The sequence below is a fragment of the Akebia trifoliata genome, chromosome 15, assembly GCF_017979445.1.
Source record: "Akebia trifoliata isolate Shusen 1 chromosome 15, ASM1797944v1, whole genome shotgun sequence".
In the NCBI taxonomy this organism is placed as follows: Eukaryota; Viridiplantae; Streptophyta; class Magnoliopsida; order Ranunculales; family Lardizabalaceae; genus Akebia; species Akebia trifoliata.
In genome coordinates, this window is record NC_141389.1 from 25,081,290 (window position 1) to 25,099,052 (window position 17,763).

The 17,763-nt window shown below is 33.3% G+C and overlaps 1 protein-coding gene across 2 annotated transcripts; it reads right to left on the reverse strand.

Moving 5' to 3' along the window:
- Positions 1–2,426: 2,426 nt before the first annotated feature.
- On the reverse strand, positions 2,427–13,268 carry LOC147384765 (protein ENHANCED DISEASE RESISTANCE 2-like). 2 transcript variants are annotated; one of them, XM_086425780.1, is made up of 21 exons: positions 12,884–13,268; positions 11,032–11,106; positions 10,876–10,929; positions 10,702–10,767; positions 10,261–10,322; positions 10,037–10,155; positions 9,911–9,957; positions 9,735–9,835; positions 8,443–8,538; positions 8,276–8,340; positions 8,117–8,188; positions 6,974–7,120; positions 6,564–6,811; positions 5,787–5,850; positions 5,496–5,671; positions 4,631–4,732; positions 4,480–4,530; positions 4,246–4,389; positions 3,690–3,785; positions 3,192–3,293; positions 2,427–2,694 (listed from the first exon to the last, which is right to left on the reverse strand). In XM_086425780.1, the coding sequence occupies exons 1-21, from the start codon at positions 13,034–13,036 to the stop codon at positions 2,602–2,604; spliced, it is 2,133 nt and encodes a 710-aa protein (XP_086281906.1). In that variant the 5' UTR covers positions 13,037–13,268; the 3' UTR covers positions 2,427–2,601. The 2 variants fall into 2 exon arrangements, with proteins under 2 accessions (XP_086281906.1, XP_086281905.1); XM_086425779.1 differs by having other exon boundaries at positions 6,564–6,874; positions 12,884–13,267.
- Positions 13,269–17,763: the final 4,495 nt, after the last annotated feature.

The following is a 17,763-nucleotide window of genomic DNA, read 5'->3' on the forward strand; positions in this document are numbered from 1 at the left end:
GTTGAACCACCAGAAAGAGTAACACAGGGAGACACGGTTGGAGAGTCGGTACTTGCATTATCAGGAAAATTGCCCTAAATAATGCAATGATCAAAGGAAAAGGTAAGTGACTCGAACTCTCAAAAGGCCTAGGAATTCTTTTGTGTATCTTACTTGGATGTTCGATCATCATCAACAAAAAGTTATAATCTCGAGATAGATCTGAAAGATTGAATCTCTAAACACTATTGCTTTAATTAACCAGAAGAATGATGATCGAAATTCATTTCCACCACAAAATATGAGAAGAACACCATTTTATGAATCATTGCTAAGAATTTCTTTTCCAAGAATATAACACATTATCTACAGAAGCATTAACATAATTACAATATAGAGTCGTGATAATCTAACACCCCCTCTGACATATGCCCCCATACGCCCCCATCACAGAATCGTAGAACATTTTTTGTATCTCGAGGCAAATTGATCTACGGTTCTATGAGGGGAGGGGAGGGGAGGGGGGGGGGGGGGGGCATATGTCAGAGGGTACGAGTTATTTATTTATTTTTATCAAAAATTAAAATTATTCTTCTTTACAAGTAATCAACTTAATTTAAACTTGGATATATAGTTATGTGGAAACTTGATGATCCATATTGTAGTGTTTGTGAACATTAAAGGGTACTAAGTCTTTAATCATCTATAATATACAAATAAATAACAAAAACAAATCAATTCTAGATATCCATATCACCTCATAGAACGAATCGATTTTAATTCCTATTGGTTTGGATTCTTTTTAATCCAACTCTAATCAAGTACAAATCAAATTTGATTCTAGATTAAATTGGTACTCACCTGTCACTAAACATTAAATTTTATATTTTTCGGCTATGTGACCTCCCTCACCATTATACGCTCCGTGAATGGAGACATGAAAACGAAAGTTGATAAGCATGTCGACATAGTGATTGTGATCAATCAATGTGACCAACGAGTTTGACACGTCACATTTGATGTTGATTATCAATTATGTTCAACTAAATTAATGTCAAAGATCTTGACTTGTACTAGATCACCGAAGCATTCGTTTATAACAAGTTGCTTCGACAACAACAAACAGCTTTACAAATAACATTTCCAAACATACCCTTAGTCAGAAAATCATGCCAAACAATTACAGAAGAAAACAAGCACAGATCACAATCATAGATGAATAAGAAAAATTAAATTTTTTTTTTTTTAAATGCAACCTAAAATGATAACATGCCCTAAGTTTTGTTACATTTGAATTTCAAAAATGTGTAAAATTCCATTTTCACCATTAGATGGTTGTGTCTTTCATTTTTTTTTTTTTAGACAAAAAAAAGTAAAAATCACTTTGATATTAATATAGAATTAGTTCTGATACCAATTGTTGAAATAAATTTGATACTAATTATAAAAACTATTTAAATAACAATTGTTGAGGTATGCTTCGGTACTGTGTATCTTAGTATAAAAGGAGTAATGGGTTCCATTAATAGAATTTACAAATCAATTACCCAACAAACTGACTCTTAAGAATTGGTTTTACTTCACCAACTTAAGAGTCGATCCCCCCTCAATGCCGACTCTTTACTCATGGGCATCAAATCGTCTTTCAAAACTTTGGAAATAATAACCCTCGTAACATTTCACCGTCTCGTGTGATCAACAATATATATCTTATAAGTCTGGTAGGATACAAGTTATGCATCCATGGGTCGTAATACGAGCTCCCATATCTTGATTTCAACTTTTGATTCTTTCATACTTTCATTTTCCATCCGACCAATACATTAAAACTCGACCGAGACCCAAGAAGACTTGTCCAACAACCTTTACGAAAACTGAGCCACATCAATTTTGATGTTTTTTCTTATGAAATAATCAATTTTGAATAATTTAAATATTTATAATTTATATAAAATAAAATTATATGATCAAATTTCTATTAAAAATCCAGTTTTTATCTGAAATATATTAATTATCTTAAATTAAATATGTATATTTACATTACATTATTCAAACCAAATTTAACAAGATTATATATATATATGGGAAATGTTCAGCACCCTAAGTTTTACCACACACTTTAACAAACGTTTTTTGTCCTACATGGGTTAGAAGTTTTGGAATGGGCTGATTTTTGGTGAGGATGATCTCTATGATTAGAAGATCATCTTCCCCAAAAATCGGCCCATTCCGAAATGTTAGCCCCATGTTTACAAGTTGAAAAATCGTGGACCGTCCATTTTTTGTAAATCATTTTTGATGGGGTTAGAAGTTTTGGAATGAGCTGATTTGTTAAAGTGTGTGGTAAAACTTAAGGTGCCGAACGGGACCCTATATATATAACATTAACAATATGAAAACCACCGATACTACAATAATGTAGATTTAACAAATAAAATACAATAATATTAAAGAATGAGCATAAACTAAGGATATATTATTTTTCTCACTAAGAATCACAATAAGTACAATATTACATTTGCTTCCAACATTTGCATTTTGATCAAATGAAAGAATTTCAAATGCAGGTTAGTTTTACTATTGTCGTTTGCTTCCCATCCGATTTGATGGTTTGGGTGCAAATCATGGTGATATTAAAACTGATTTGGAGATATCGAGATGATTAATCCGACATGTCCCGAGAAGAAACTCTGGGAGTTCCTCTTGTGTGTTAGCCTGCACAGAGCCGGTAGGGTTTATATATGAGCAAGTTCACAACGAATAACCGTCACAATGAAAAATCAAGCAAGAACTTACAAGCAACTCCAATGGGGGTGCCCATCTCCATTAATGAGTAACCATGTGCTCATGGATAGCCACTTTGGATATTTAGAGGGTATGCACTCCAACCGTGCTACCCAAAATAGTTATCCATAAATATTTTTATTTTTTTAATTCAACCCAAATTTCAAACTATCTAAAATTTTAATATTTTTTTAGCCAACTGTCTGAAATTTTTTCCCTCCAAAAAATGAAAACGATTTGTCTTTGCTACCCAAATGGGTTTTGAAAATCCCACGACCCAAAATGGACAGTGGGATGGGTAGTGCATTGAAGACCCCTATTTTGGATTTCACAACCCAAACTGGCAGTTGAGAGGAGATGGAGAGTGGGATAGGTCGTGCATTGGAGTTACTCTAATGTTAACAGTGTTGAAAATGAAGTTGAGGTACCTGTATTAGAAATGCCAATTCTATAACCAGATTGTTGAGGTAACCAAGAACAAGATTGACCACACCCCTTGCAAATGCCGTTGCTCCGACGTCTATCACGATCTGAAATTTAATTAAATGTATGATGTTAGAAAATAATAACATATCAGTGAACAATTTTGACACCCCAATGTTTGTTTCTATAACAAATGGCTCCATCAATCTTCTCCAATCAATATTGCCAAAAGTCGCAGATGCAACTCTATGAATGTGATTAAGGTTTTTAAGGCCTATTTGTAATTTAAAATATTCATTAAAGGGTCTTTAATGATTATAGCATAAATGGATAATTTTGTAATTTTGAAAATTAATCAACGTGATTATAGGGACGTAGGATTGCATTTTCTTCCTTTTTTGACCAAAATTATGTACAAGCAGGAGGCGTTCATGGAATTATGGTATCGAACCACTTCTATTCCGCCTTCTCTCATTATAATAGTAAAGATTTTGTGATTTTACCTCCAAGTAGTTCTTCCCGCGAAAATAACATATGTTGACGATTTGCCCCACCAAGCATGCTTTCTTTCTGACACTCTGTTTTACTATCCATGATCCCTAAGAGAAACATCAAACAACACATGCATGCCTAGTTTATATATTGTCATGCAGTTTCTCTCTTTACAAGATGGTTCAAAGGATTGGTGGTGTAAATAATATAGGGACTGATTAGTTGCAAACCACCTACTACTGGTTGCACACCATCACTTTTAAATAAAAACACTCCACTATTACGATTACACTCTAACAAAAGGATATTTTTATAATTTAAAAAACTAACCAATGTGGTTCTCTAAGGTGGGTTTGTGAATATAACAAGGTAAAAAAAAAAGATATTTTTACAATTTTGAAAATTGACCAACTTGATTCTCTAGGGTTGTGCGTTGCAAAATGACCTTGATTATATTAAGTTTAAAAATAAGAGGGGGGGGGGGGGGTATTTATGACCACTCAAATTTTGGTGTAAACCCGCTTCAACTTTGCTACTCTCATTATAATAGTAAAGATATGTACTAACCTTAGAAATGCATGGTATGAGCTTAAACCTTGAATTCCTATACGCATCATCTCCGTTAATAAAGTCATTCAGTAATTTATTGTCTTGCACAGGGGTAGTCATCATATAATACAACACAAGATTGTATGCAGTTGAACCCGGAAACTGATTCACGACAATTTCCATGGTAAATATTCTGATAGTTGATGAACCAATGAGAATAATAAAATAGGAAAAAAAAAATAAAAAATTAACCTGAAAGTTTACGACGAAGAAGAATTCGGGACAACCCTGTGCAGCATATTTCTGCACAACTTTGATATATCACTTGTAAGAGTAGATTCTTCTAAATAGACAAAGGAACATAAGCGTGGGGAAGAAACTTGTGATAAAGCAATGAGTGAACCTGAACAATGCTTCCTGGTCGGCCACTGATATCCTCTTCTCGCTTGTTAGATCTTAGCCAATCCACAGCGACCAGTTGCATCAAGGTACCTTCTGCCTCGATCTGGTGAAATCAATCACACAAAAAAAAATGAAATAGCAATCGAAAAAATATATCTATGTAAAAATATAATAATATTGAGTGTATATTTTCCTCCATTCTCGGTGTGTCATACCCCATTAAGTCCCGTAACCCTCCAATCGGTCTTTTGGAGTAGTTGGTTGGTTAACATGGTATCAAAGCGCTAGGTTCGTATAGGTCACGGGTTCGATTCTTTCCACCCTTAAGGGTGACGGGGAGTGTTGAGTGTATATTTTTCTCCACACCAGTGACCCTCTTATCTTCATATTCTCCCCGTCTCCAACAAATTGGTCTTTTGGAGTAGTTGGTTGGTTAAAAAATAAAATATAATGGTGGACTCCACTCCCTTTGTCCCCACGCATAAAGAGGTAAAGATTTAATCTCCCTATGCATCTCAAGTTGTAGGACAACTTTTGACTTTATTGTCATTCCTCTTATCTTCCTTTCGAAGAATTCCCTTCTAACTTTATTGCATTTCCTCTTCTATCTCTTTCCAGTAATACCCTCCACCTTTATTGTTTTTTCTCTTCTCTCCCTTTTTCCCGATAATATACCCCTCCAACTTTATTGTATTTCCTTAACCCCAAAGAGGACGGCAGTGCCGTAGGCACGGCGGGAAAACTCTACTTTCTCTAAGAGAGAAGATACTGATTAAAATAAATTTAGAATTTTCCTATATTTTGAATGACCGACCCTTTCAGTTTTCGAGTTTTCCTTGACACTACCAATAGCACAAAACAGGTACCTTCTGACGGTTTTTTAGATAATGATCTCCACGGATAAGAAATGTCGAAGGGTCTCCTGTTGTCCAACTGCAATCCAAATTACAACTTGGGTCTTCAGGAAGAGTGGTTCCATAGGTGCACGTGATACTGTCTTCCCTTGCCTGTGCTTGTAAGTCCACATAACCCCTTTTTTGAACTGTCACATAGAAGTCTCAAGTAATTTGACAAGATCTAAGATGTACAATTAAACATAGGCCCCCATTCATTCATTATTATAAACGAAGGTTTGTTAGCCTAATAGAATGATTCACCTGCGAGATCATGCAATTTTTTCACAAGATTTGATGCTGTTGAAAGCCTCGGATGGTGTGTGTCCTGCACCAATCAATGTCAAAAGGGTCATCATGTGAGAAGATGAAAGTCAAAATACAAGCAAAGCATACAATATCTTCTAAATGGTAAGAGTAAAATTACCATTTTGTTTAGAGAGCTGTTATTGGCTCCCCAACTTTTACTTATTACACCCTAAATTTAAGATTAAAAACACACTCTTCAAACATTACAAAGGTTTGCCTCAAATTAAAGTCTCCACGTCACAAAACATTATAACACTCATCAAACAATTTCAGTAGTTGTTTACAATTATGATCACGATCATATAAAATCCTAAACCCCAAAAAATAGAAATCTAGCAACAACAAAAAAACACAAGAGAGCTTCTATTGGCACCCCCAACTTTTACTTATTCTCAACCATTCACTTATTTTCTTTATTTTTAATTGGGGTGTAATAAGTAAAAGTTGGGGTGGCAATAGCAGCTCTCTTACTAAAAACCATAATATAATTTTTCTTCCATGGTTGGATTATTGTGAAGACACATGACATGGGAAAACAATGAGACTTTAAATGAAGAAACCATCATCCCAAAGACCAACAGTAGCATTAAAAATATCACCGATTGAAATAGTGTAGAAATGACCCGATACCGATCCTACATTTTTTTTTTTTCTAAGAGAAGCAACGTGGTTTTTAAAAGGAAAAAAACTTGTATACAAACCCAAGACAGCATTGGAGTTTATGACAAGTACCTGAGAGTGCATTTCTGGATTCATATCATACCACTCTGATTGGTTGTAATCTGACGGTTCAGGAACATCAAAGAACTCATCAGCGACATCATTCAGTTCTCCAAGAATTGCAGTTCTAAATGACTTCTCCATCCCTTCTTCCACTGAATCTTCCTCCTCACTGTCTGTATTCTCTGCTTGGTTTTTAACTTCAGCCTTGATGTCCTCCTTTTCATTCTGAGGTGACCCAATATCTCTTGTCAACTCTCCTGAAGAGAAATCAGAGAAGGGGGGGTTCTTTACTAGTTTGGCTCTATAAAACTCTCTTAGCGCTGCAAACAAAAATAAAAATATTTCTCATGTTTAGATCAAAGATTAATATTCGGAAAAAAAGAAAGAAAAGAAACTATGCTTCATCAGTAGGAGAGCACCTGCGACCCTTCCAAGCATTCGGATGGTTATAGCTCTTGATGATGATTTTCGTAGATAAGACTTCCAAAACTTCCAATCAATGGAAAGCATGTGCTTTACAACTGATTGTTTCCCTTGGTTCACTGGAGAAATTACATATCCTCCACCTAAAGGAGAGCAAAAGTAATATTTAATTTAATACCATGTGTAAAGCAAAGGCAGGGAAGGTCACTTCATCCCATCTTCTAGTTCGTACGTGTATATTTCTATAACATCAATGGAAAACATGTTTATTCACACATGGGAGGAGTATTTGCACATGGTTTTCCGTGCACCTTGTTTATTTATTTATTTGTTTTTACATTGGTCTATGGACCCAAATGGAGATGACTTGAAGTCTAACTCTTAGTGATGATCCTTGTTGGGTGTACATTTTCCTCCACTCTCGGGTGTGTCATACCCCAGTTAAGCCCCGTGACCTATTTTCATAGTTCTCACCCCCTCTCCAATAGATCAGTCTTTTGGAGTAGTTGGTTTAACATGGTATCAGAACGCTAGGTTCATAGGTCACGGGTTCAATTCTTTCCACCCTTATGGGTGAAGGGGAAGTGTTGAGTGAATATTTTCCTCCACTCTCGGATGTGTCATACTCAAGTTCAGCCCCGTAACCCTCTTATATTCATAGTTCTTCCCCTCTCCAGCAGATCGGTCTTTTGGAGCAGTTGGTAGGTTAACATGGTATCAAAGCACTAGCTTCATATAAGTCAAGGTCAAAATTCTGTCCACCATTGTGGGTGAGGGGGAGTGTTGAGTGTATATTTTCATCCACTCTTGGTGTGTGCCATTCCCCAGTTAAGCCCCATGACCCTCTTATATCCATAGTATCGGTCTTTTGGAGTAGTTGGTTGGTTAACAATCCTCACCATGAATCTTCACAGAAAGCAGCCCTTGACTCATCTCCATGTAGGTTCCATAGACCCGTGTACAAATAACCCATCCATGTATGCGACACATAATTCTGTGCGAATTGCCCGCTTAAGATTCCAGTACAAACTCTCCAATACGAATCGTATCAGAAGGAATTTTGATCCAAGATAACCTTATAAAATGTAACATTACAAAGTTCTAACATTTCTATTTTTCAAATTCAAAGCATACATTACTTTTAAGGCAGGCACGAATATAGCCTTTTTGGGGTTGACACCTTTTATGAATCACGGAATGGTAGAGAATTACTGTAGCATAGCAAACACATTGGAGTTAGTTTCTAAGAAGGATGATTGAAGTTAACGGTTCAAATGTTCTTTTAAATGCATAGCTACCATATGTTCCATCATCCTCCCTTCTCCAATAACGCATTAGTAGTAAATCTCTTCGTTTCATACCCCTGTAAACCAACTACGATCTATTAATAAGTTAATAAATTGATTTTCTTCATGAACAGAATTTAAATCTTCCCTACAAAATAACAAGACGTTCGGGATTTGACCATGGCAACCATTCGCGGTTCAGCTGTTTGTGAACAATGTCTGTATGACCATCAAGGTGCTCAACCACACTGCTTCGGGAAACACAGAAGTCCCATCTGCAAGAAATTTTGTTCTAAGTTTTAATTTGTAACAAGGTCCATCGATTATCTAAAAAAAATGCATATTGATAAATTTAGAGAGGTGCTATTGGCACCCCAACTTTTACTTATTACACCCCAATATCTTAAATTATTTATCACACCCCAATTAAAGATTAAAACACACCCTTCAAACATTACAAATGTTTGGCTCAAATAATAATCTCAAAATTACGAAATATTATAAAATTCGTTCAAACAATTTCAGTAATTGTTTACAATTATGATCAGGCTCATATAAAATCTTAAACCTAAAAAAGAGAAATCTAGCCCCAAAAAAAATGAAAAAAGAGAGAGCTTCTATTCTAAACCATTCACTTATTTTCTTTATTCTTATTTGGGGTGTAATAAGTAAAAGTTGGGGTGCCAATAGCAGCCCTCTAAATTTACTAGGAATAAAACCTTAATTTTTATTTTACTTACTGTTTGCTTGTCTCCAATTTTTACAGACGATGTATTCACCCCCAATCACCCAATCTAAATGCCATTTTTTTCTTTAAATTATGCTTTTAAGAATTACCCTTATATAGAAATATATACTTGACCATCATATTCCATAATAGAGTTTCTAGTCAGTTCTTTCAACACGTTCCTATATGCAATCCTCACGACACTGACACATGCCCACATCTCAGTAACATCCCATGACACTACCCCCTCTATAGTGGTGTGCATGCTAATCAATCCACCCATTCAATCAATATGTTGTATGTGGCCACAAATCAAGTCAATCAGACAACCTTAACCATTTATTTTTATGAATAGGAGAGTGTGACCATTTACCATAACTTTGTTGACAATAAACATGTAGGTCGTTGGATAGAATAGTTAGGGAATCTCTCTAATGAGACTATAAAAGATTAATGAGTTGTGATGAATGCACGTGGTTCGTACATGAATGATGCGGCAAGAGCAGATAACCATATATCTTTTTCTTCGGGATACACAGGAAAAAGATGCATGGTTCTGTGCCCTTGCCATGTCAGCCGCGTACCAAAACCACATGCATTCATCATTATTCAAGATTAATATGTATGTGCAGCATTGATTGGAAGAGAAAAGCAGTCACCAAAACATAACGATACCAGTACTACGATATACTTTATCATAAACTTCAACGTCAGGAAACAGATGAAGTGATCAACCAATCTTACTCTGATCTTCTTGGACCAAGAGACATAAGTGTCCGGAAAATGTCTTCTGATGTTCCATCTACCACACCAACTGCCATTATTGCTGGATGATCATCCCAATTCTGAGGATGGGAGCTTATTTCAGCAACAAAAGCATATTTATAAATCAATATCAATGAATCAAAAAAGGTACCTACCTTATCTTCGAAGTCCCTATCTTTTGCCTCTTTAAATAGCCGTAAACCTATACAAATTTGTAATGTTAATATGATTGTTAAGATATTTTAAAGACAAAAAAAAAAAAAAAGCATATTAACAATTACCATTTTGGCAGCCAAAAATTGTCCATGGAGAAGGAGCAGTAACATCAGATGTCCCTTGATCCGTATACATGGACGAAAGAAGGGCCCAGTCCATGGAGTTCCCTTTGGAACGACTTAATCTGTCATAAATAAATGCTAATAAGTAATCAAGCACTAATAAGTAATAACTAAAAAGTTAAAAAAAATCTTCTTTCAAGTAGACATGCTGAGCAAAACACAATTACCTAAAAGGGTGCCATTTGCTCTTGGAACGAGCCAGAATATTCTCTATTGGGCTTGAACACTCCTACAAATATGCAAAACACCAGTGTTGACTTGAGCAAAACCAATCACTAATATGGTCATGGTGAAAAAGTTGGGGTTTGACAATAATTTGGCAAGCTTCGGAAAAAATTGGCAAGTCGATAAAGTTAGGAAAACATCAGCCAAATTAAAAAGTAAAAAAAATATTTTTTTGAAGTAAGAAAAATATGTATTTCATATATTAAATGATAAAATAATACTTAAAAAGTTTCATAAAAAAAAAAAAATTCATTTGCCATTTTTTCATAAAATCATTGATTAAATCACGACGAATCATGAATTTTTGAAAAATCAAAGATTTGTTCAAAACTTCGTGATTTTTTTCACTATTACGCGGTTGGCAAAAGTTAGTAGTGTGGAACCTTTGATGCAGCCTTTTGGAAAGAATGGATCCATCTCGCTGCTTCTTCTGAACTACTTGCCCCCAACTGTAAACTTGAAGTGTCAAAATTTAGGAAACTTCGGGGTTCTTGAGTGAACATAAACTTCAAAAAAAAAAAAAAAAAAGTTTTCCATCTTACAAGAAATTACCACACCTTAAGCTGATAGTTATGATTAGAGGTATTATAAAGGGTGAAAATGAAGAATACCTGCATATTGCAAAAAAATAAAAATAAAAATGGTCAATATTAAACTGTAATAAGAAAGGTATATCACTGACCCAATGAGAAAAGTGGTATTGTGGTTCTTACTTTCCCATGAATGTTCTCTCTCCCATCATCTGTGACCCGGACACAGGAATTTATGATTGCACTTCTTACAGGATCCTGAATAAAGAACTAAGTTTTCTTAAACCCGAATAAAAAAAGGGGAGAAAAATATTTGATTCAGGAGCTGTGCCCATCAATATAAGGCTGAAACAAAATTTTCCATGTTTTTATGGACCTCAAAATCAAGCAAAAAATCCATATAAAATCTGAAGAATCTTTTAGCTCAGGTCAGCCCATAGCCTGTGCAGTGGTCCAACACTATGTTGCCTGGTTCGCTCGGTTTGTGGTAGGCCAATCTTGAACGAACCCGGTTCGTAGAGGTAGTTTGTGGTAAATATTTAAGTCAAACATGTTAATCTCATAGAAAATGACTCAGTTCCAGGGGGCATATCATTAGTTTAAAAACAAAGGGGTATCTTTAACATTGACCAAATCTTGGGATTTCTAAAATAAGGGCCATCTCTAGAATTGATCAAACCATGGGGGCATCTCTAAAATTCACAAAAATAGGGGGGGCTCATTGGGTTCACTGTTTTTTACTAACCCACTACGAACCGAACCTTGAACTGGTTCGGTCTGTACCAATTCGTGATTCGCTACTATATTAGCAAATCCAACAAGGCCCTAACCTTTTAAGATGAATTTTGAGATATTCAATCCAAAATTTCATAGTTTACAATTCTAAGTAACTTATATGTCTTCTATTTTTAATAATTTCTGACTTTCCCCTATAGTAAAAGTGAGTTTCTCTCCATTTCTCTTATCTGGACTTTGGATTGTTAAGTGAGGAGAGAAAAGAAAAATAATGGAGAGAAAAATTACTCTCTTTTTTACTCTTCAAATCTGAGAGAAATGTTCATGACTAATAAGAGCATTAAAAATTACAACTTTACCCTTTTTTTTCTCTCCAAACTTAAGTTTTTCTACTGTTAAACAAACAAGATGGAAAGAAACTGGATTTTTTCTCTCTTTGTTTTGTTTTCTTTTCTTTTAATGAGTTTCTGTTCTCTTCATTTCGCTCAATCCAAACAAAGCGTAAATCACAAAGTTACTATTAGATTCTCATCTTCTAATATAATTACTCCTGATGTCTTCTAGTGATTTTGTGGATTCACATTCTTATGCCCAACCTAATGAGCAATTCAAGATAAGGAACAGAAGAGGCTCAAAACTGAGAGGATCTAGCGATAACGAAAGCTCAGTAAACAGAGCTACAAACATTGAAATAAATACAAAAGGGTGGAGGAAAAACCCAATATTGGAATTAAAACAGTTCAAAGAACTCCATAATTCATCAATCCCAAACAGAAATCCAACAATCCAATACAGACACCAAAAGAGAAAATCAAGAGAACTGCTTGAAACTACTTACTAATCTAAATTCAAAAAATAAAAATAAAAATAAAACAAATTCAAAGAGAAGAACTATGGGGAAGACTACAAACCTCTTTTTACAATATGGGTTGGCAACAATTTAGATCACAAGGTCAAATTTAAGAAGAATAACTCAAACATTCTAGAAAAAAAAAATTATATTTTTCTCTTGAAGTTGAAGCACAGGGGAGACATAAATACCTCTTTCTACACCTATACATATTCATTATCAAAATATAATCAAACTTTAACAAAAAATAGAGAAAAAAAAACCCTAACAACCATTGATTTTCATCATTATAGCGGTAAATAAAGGGGGAGAAAAAAAAACAGAGAATCCAAAATGCGTCCAAGAAATGGGTTTTGTCCATTTTGTTCGAAATTCAAACCAAATAGCTCAAAATTACTGTTTTTTTACGATTAAAGCATGTAAATTGGAAAAAAAAAATGAAAAATGTACCTCTTTCTTCGATATGGGTATCGATTTGAAGCTTTTGAGGTAGTGATCTTCGAGAATAAAATACCTCTTTTGGGAGTATTGTAATCCAATTCGATTGGAACGAATTATATACACCCATCCTTCCATTTTTACATCCTTTTGTGAGACACCCATTTGAGAAATCTCGCAAACCAATCCCAACTGTTTTGAATTAGAAGCTCAAATGCATGAAAGTTTGAATTTTTTTTTTGTGGTAAGTTTCATCAACAGAGCAAGAAACAATATAAGATTTTGTTTTTCTATATGCAGAGAAGTGCAGTTAGAATGAATTAAAGAAGAGATGGGATGTCCTCTGATCTCACCAAAGGGAGACAGAGTCATTTATAATGGAAAACTTTCTCTCTCTCTCTCTCTGATCTCTCTGAAGTAACTGAATTTGTTCGTATATGAGACAAAGATGGGAGAGTAAAATAATGTAAGATAAAATGACGAATTTGCCCTTTTGTGTTCTCATTGGAAGTTGGAACTAGCCAACTTAAAAGTTTTAAATAAAAATAAAAAAACTATTATTATTTAGACAATTTGTCCAAATTTTTATTTTAAATAATAATAATAATGATAATAATGATTATTATTATTATGAAAAATACTAATGATAATCTGGTTCTAAAAGACTCACTCGATCTATACGCGACTAACATGACAAGGATTTTTTTCCTTGTGTCTCCGGAAGAAAAAGAATTCTTTGAACTTTGATAAACACTTTTTTACTATTTGTTGGGCCTTATGGAAGGAGTGAAATAATCATATATTTGTTGGGAAAGAATATGTTTTTCAAGAGATTATTATTAGTATTTTTAGGCTTATTTGTTTTTATCTTTTTGGCTAATAATTAAAGAATCTAAAAGAGTATTTTTTGAATATTTTATTTTTAATTGGGACTTGGGCACTGGTCTAATTTAAAGATCGTAGCATTGAAGTCGAGATTTTGTGTGTGTGTGTGTGCGTGTGTGTTTTTTTTTTTTTTTAACTTCTGCTTTTCTCTTTGTAGAAGGTAATAAAGTCTTCTTAACCTCTTTTCATCTACTTTGATAGTATAGTGTATCTTATAATCACGAGAAAGAAAAAAAATGAGAAAAAAGGAAAAGAAAAGAGACATGACTTTGGATAAAACTAAATTATTTCAATTACTAAACACAACAATTTTAAGATGAGATTTTGACAATGAACATGATGACCATAATCCTAAAAATTTGAACTATAATTTAAATAAAATTATGTTGTCCGATGTCAAAGTCCTCACAATTCAATCAGAACCATCTATTGGTTCATTGATAGAGTTTTCTTTAGTTTGTCTTCCTCTAGATAAATTAAATAGCCCCTCATCAAAATAATAGAAAAAGAATCGTGATAATATGACACTCTTTTTTATACGCACTCTGATTTGGCAATTCATAGAATCATAAATCTTTGTCCTTGCGTATCCTGAAGCAAAGGATTGATAATTTTATGATGGGAGCATAGAAAAAGAGAGTTAGATTATCACGACTCTAATAGAAAATCATGATACTTCGTAAGGAATTAGAGCTTACAATATCTCCTTTTAAAAATTTTCTTAAATAATAATGTTGAAGTGACCTCAAGCTGGAACATCATGACATGAAAGTGGATAACAGCCATAGATGCTTTTCATCGAAGTTGCTATCCACTTTCACGTCATGAAGTGCGATATGAGGTTCTAGCTGGAGGTCACTCCAACACAGCTCTTTCTTGAATTGTGGCTTACGTGGCATGTATTGAGGTATGGGAGGCTGAGATCATATGACTCTTAAACATAATTATGTCAATCTTTATTTATATTATATAAAACACTATAAATGTGGGTAAGTGAAGATTAAAAAGATTTAAAAGCTTAAAACAAGGGGATAGATATTTGGGTATATAGTTTATGGGAAATGTTCAACACCCTACACTTTACCTTACGTTTTACCAAACATGTTTTGTCCTACATGGGTTAGAAGTTTAGGAATGGGCTAATTTTTAGTGAGGATGATCTCTATGATGAGGAGATCATCCTCACCAAAAATCAGCCCATTCCAAAATCCCATAAAAAATGATTTACAAAATGGACTGATTTTTGGTGAGGATGATCTCCTCACCATAGAGATCATCCTCACCAAAAACCAGCCAATTCTAAAACTTCTAACTCATGTAGAACAAAACACATTTCGTAAAGCGTAGGGTGGCGAACAGACCCATAGTTTATATGTGCTTTTTTTTATTACTTTTAGTAGATTAAATCAAGGAACAATATTAATATGTTAGTATTATAATAAAAATATAAATATAATAGGAAAAATTACTTAAAGGACCCTAGTGGAGGGGTTTATTTATAATTAATCATTGAGGTTTTGACGGTTGATTGATAGTTGATTTAGTAAATTTTTTATTTCTTAATGGTCCCTCAACTTCATCTCATCTCAAGTTATAATATTTTTGAAATACCTAAATTATCCATTTTTCATCTTCTTCACATGCTTACTTTTTTCAACGGTGATTTCAATCATTTTCAATAATTTTTTTTTTATCGTGAACAACGAACGAAAATTGGTGAGTTTACTGTTGACCTCACCAAATTTTATTATTGAGTTTTATAATTCTTTTAAAAATGTCGAACTCAACAATAAAAAGTGGTGAGCTCGACATTGGTAAAACTCACTCATTTTCTTTTTTCAAGTTTTTTCGACTATAATACATGAAAAAGATCAACTAAAAACTTGATATAACAACCTATGTAAGTGATTTTAAATCAAAAGAACCACCCTTTATTGATTTTCATCTAAAAATAAAAAATATATATATATTTAAAAAAAAAAAATCCTAACTTTTTTACATACATTTTTAAAATGTTTGAAAAAATCTTTGAATATAAATTTTTTTTTCCTTCTCAAATCCTTTCCATCTGAATGGAGTCTATGAAATTCAATTGGGATATCGAAAATCTAATTTTTTTTTGGATAAAAATGATTAGTTCAAATATTTATGATAATTTTGACATTTTAATTGTGAGAGATATGTGGAGTGGGATTCAGTGATTGATTAGAAATACTAAATGAACTATAAAGAGAAACCTAAAATTTAGGGGCTAATTAAAAAAAAATCCTTTCACCAAGGTATTTTAAGTAATTTTTTTAATATATTTTGTTTGTAGGTATTATTAATTGGGCATTGTAGGGAAAGAAGACTGAGCCAGGTGTTAAGTAAGCAGAGGAGGTGGTGATGATGAGATGATCTTAGGGGTACAGTTGGAAAATTTTCTTTTCCCCAAAATCAGACTTTCGGCTCCAAGGCATTCAATGGGGGCAGTGACCGTTGACCAATCATTTTCAAAGGATACTGAAATCTAAGACCTGTCACTCTTATCCGTAAGACCTTAGAATCTACCTGGTTGGAGATAATAGATATTTTTTTTTCAAGAAAAAAAGTGAATTTGTCATGAAATGATCATGAGAAATTGAATTTTGTATTTGATTGAAATTAAGAAAATTTTAAAAAAGAGATTTAGGTAATTGTGAGAGAATAGCATGGAGAGATGGGAAAATATTTTTGAGTTATATGATTATAAGGAATTTGTTTTTGAGAGAATTTGAATTCTTGGAAAAAGTGGCAATTGAAAAATGAATTTTATGAAAAAAAAAATTATGTTGATTGATTGCACATAGGGAAATGTCGATAAGAGATTTGGCTTTCAAATTTAGGGTGAGGAGTAATCATGACAAAATAAAATTAGGAAGTAGGAATATCATTTTCCTAGGGGTGGGGTGGGAAAATATTTTCCCTTCTAGAGTGGAAAATTGTTTTGAATGAACTTAAGGAAAAATACAAGACCATGCATCTATAAATTGTGTTTTATAGAGAAATCATTTTCCCACTTTATTCCATGCACAATCATATGGATATTCATTGGAGGAAATCATTTTTGATTAACAAATTTTTCCAAGGAAATGCATTATCATACACTTAAAACCAATTTCTAATAGGTTTGGAATTGAATTTGATGTAACGATTAGTGTAATTGAGCAAAAAAAAAAAAAGATAGTAGGAAAATAATTTTTCCAGGAAAGTGCACGATCATATACTTAAAAACCGTATTTTTAAGAGGGAATCATTTGCCTACCCTCTTTTCTCATGATACCTTTTCTATATTTATTATAAATTAAATGGTGAAATAAGTTCATGACACCAACCCAACATTAGTAATTAGGAAAGACGTGTAGATCTTGATAACAAGGTTGATGATGATGTTAATGTAGTTGAAAATTTAGTTCAAGTCCAACAAATTCTATTTTATTTTTCTCTTATTGGAGAATAATTATTTGCTTTCCTCCTCTTCTCTACAAATTTATTGTCTTTACGCTTCTCTCCCTCCCCTTCTTATTTCAATAATACCCCTTTAATTTTACTATCTTATCTCTTTTATCCCCTTCAACTCTAATTTTTTTTAATGATACCCCTCTAATTTTATTATTATTTTTCTTTTTTTACCCCCTTAATCCCAGAGAGAATGGCACGGGTGAACTCTAAAAATATTTATAGTTAGTATTTCAAGTGCTATTGACATTGTCACTCACAATTTTTATATGATAAAGGATAAAGGAATTAGATTAAATCTCTAAGTATCGATTGAGTTAAAAAGTTATCAACAACTCTGTTTGTTTTACTATCTCCGTGAAAAAAATTTAAAACTCATTTTGCAAATCACTTTGTTTTTATTTATTTATTTATTAATATAATTTGTGAAAAAAATTAGATAGTGAAATAAGATAATGTTTCCAAACCCAACAACACTAACTATAAGGTTTCAAACATTATAATAATGATGAAAATTCAATTACAATCCA

Coding starts and splice junctions, on each gene's coding strand:
- LOC147384765 (XM_086425779.1), bottom strand. CDS start 13,036: ATGGGTGTCTCACAAAAGGATGTAAAAATGGAAGGATGGGTGTATATA. Junction 9,958..10,036: donor AATTTTTGGCTGCCAAAATG/GTAATTGTTAAT, acceptor AAATTTGTATAG/GTTTACGGCTATTTAAAGAG. Junction 4,531..4,630: donor GACCAGGAAGCATTGTTCAG/GTTCACTCATTG, acceptor AAAGTTGTGCAG/AAATATGCTGCACAGGGTTG.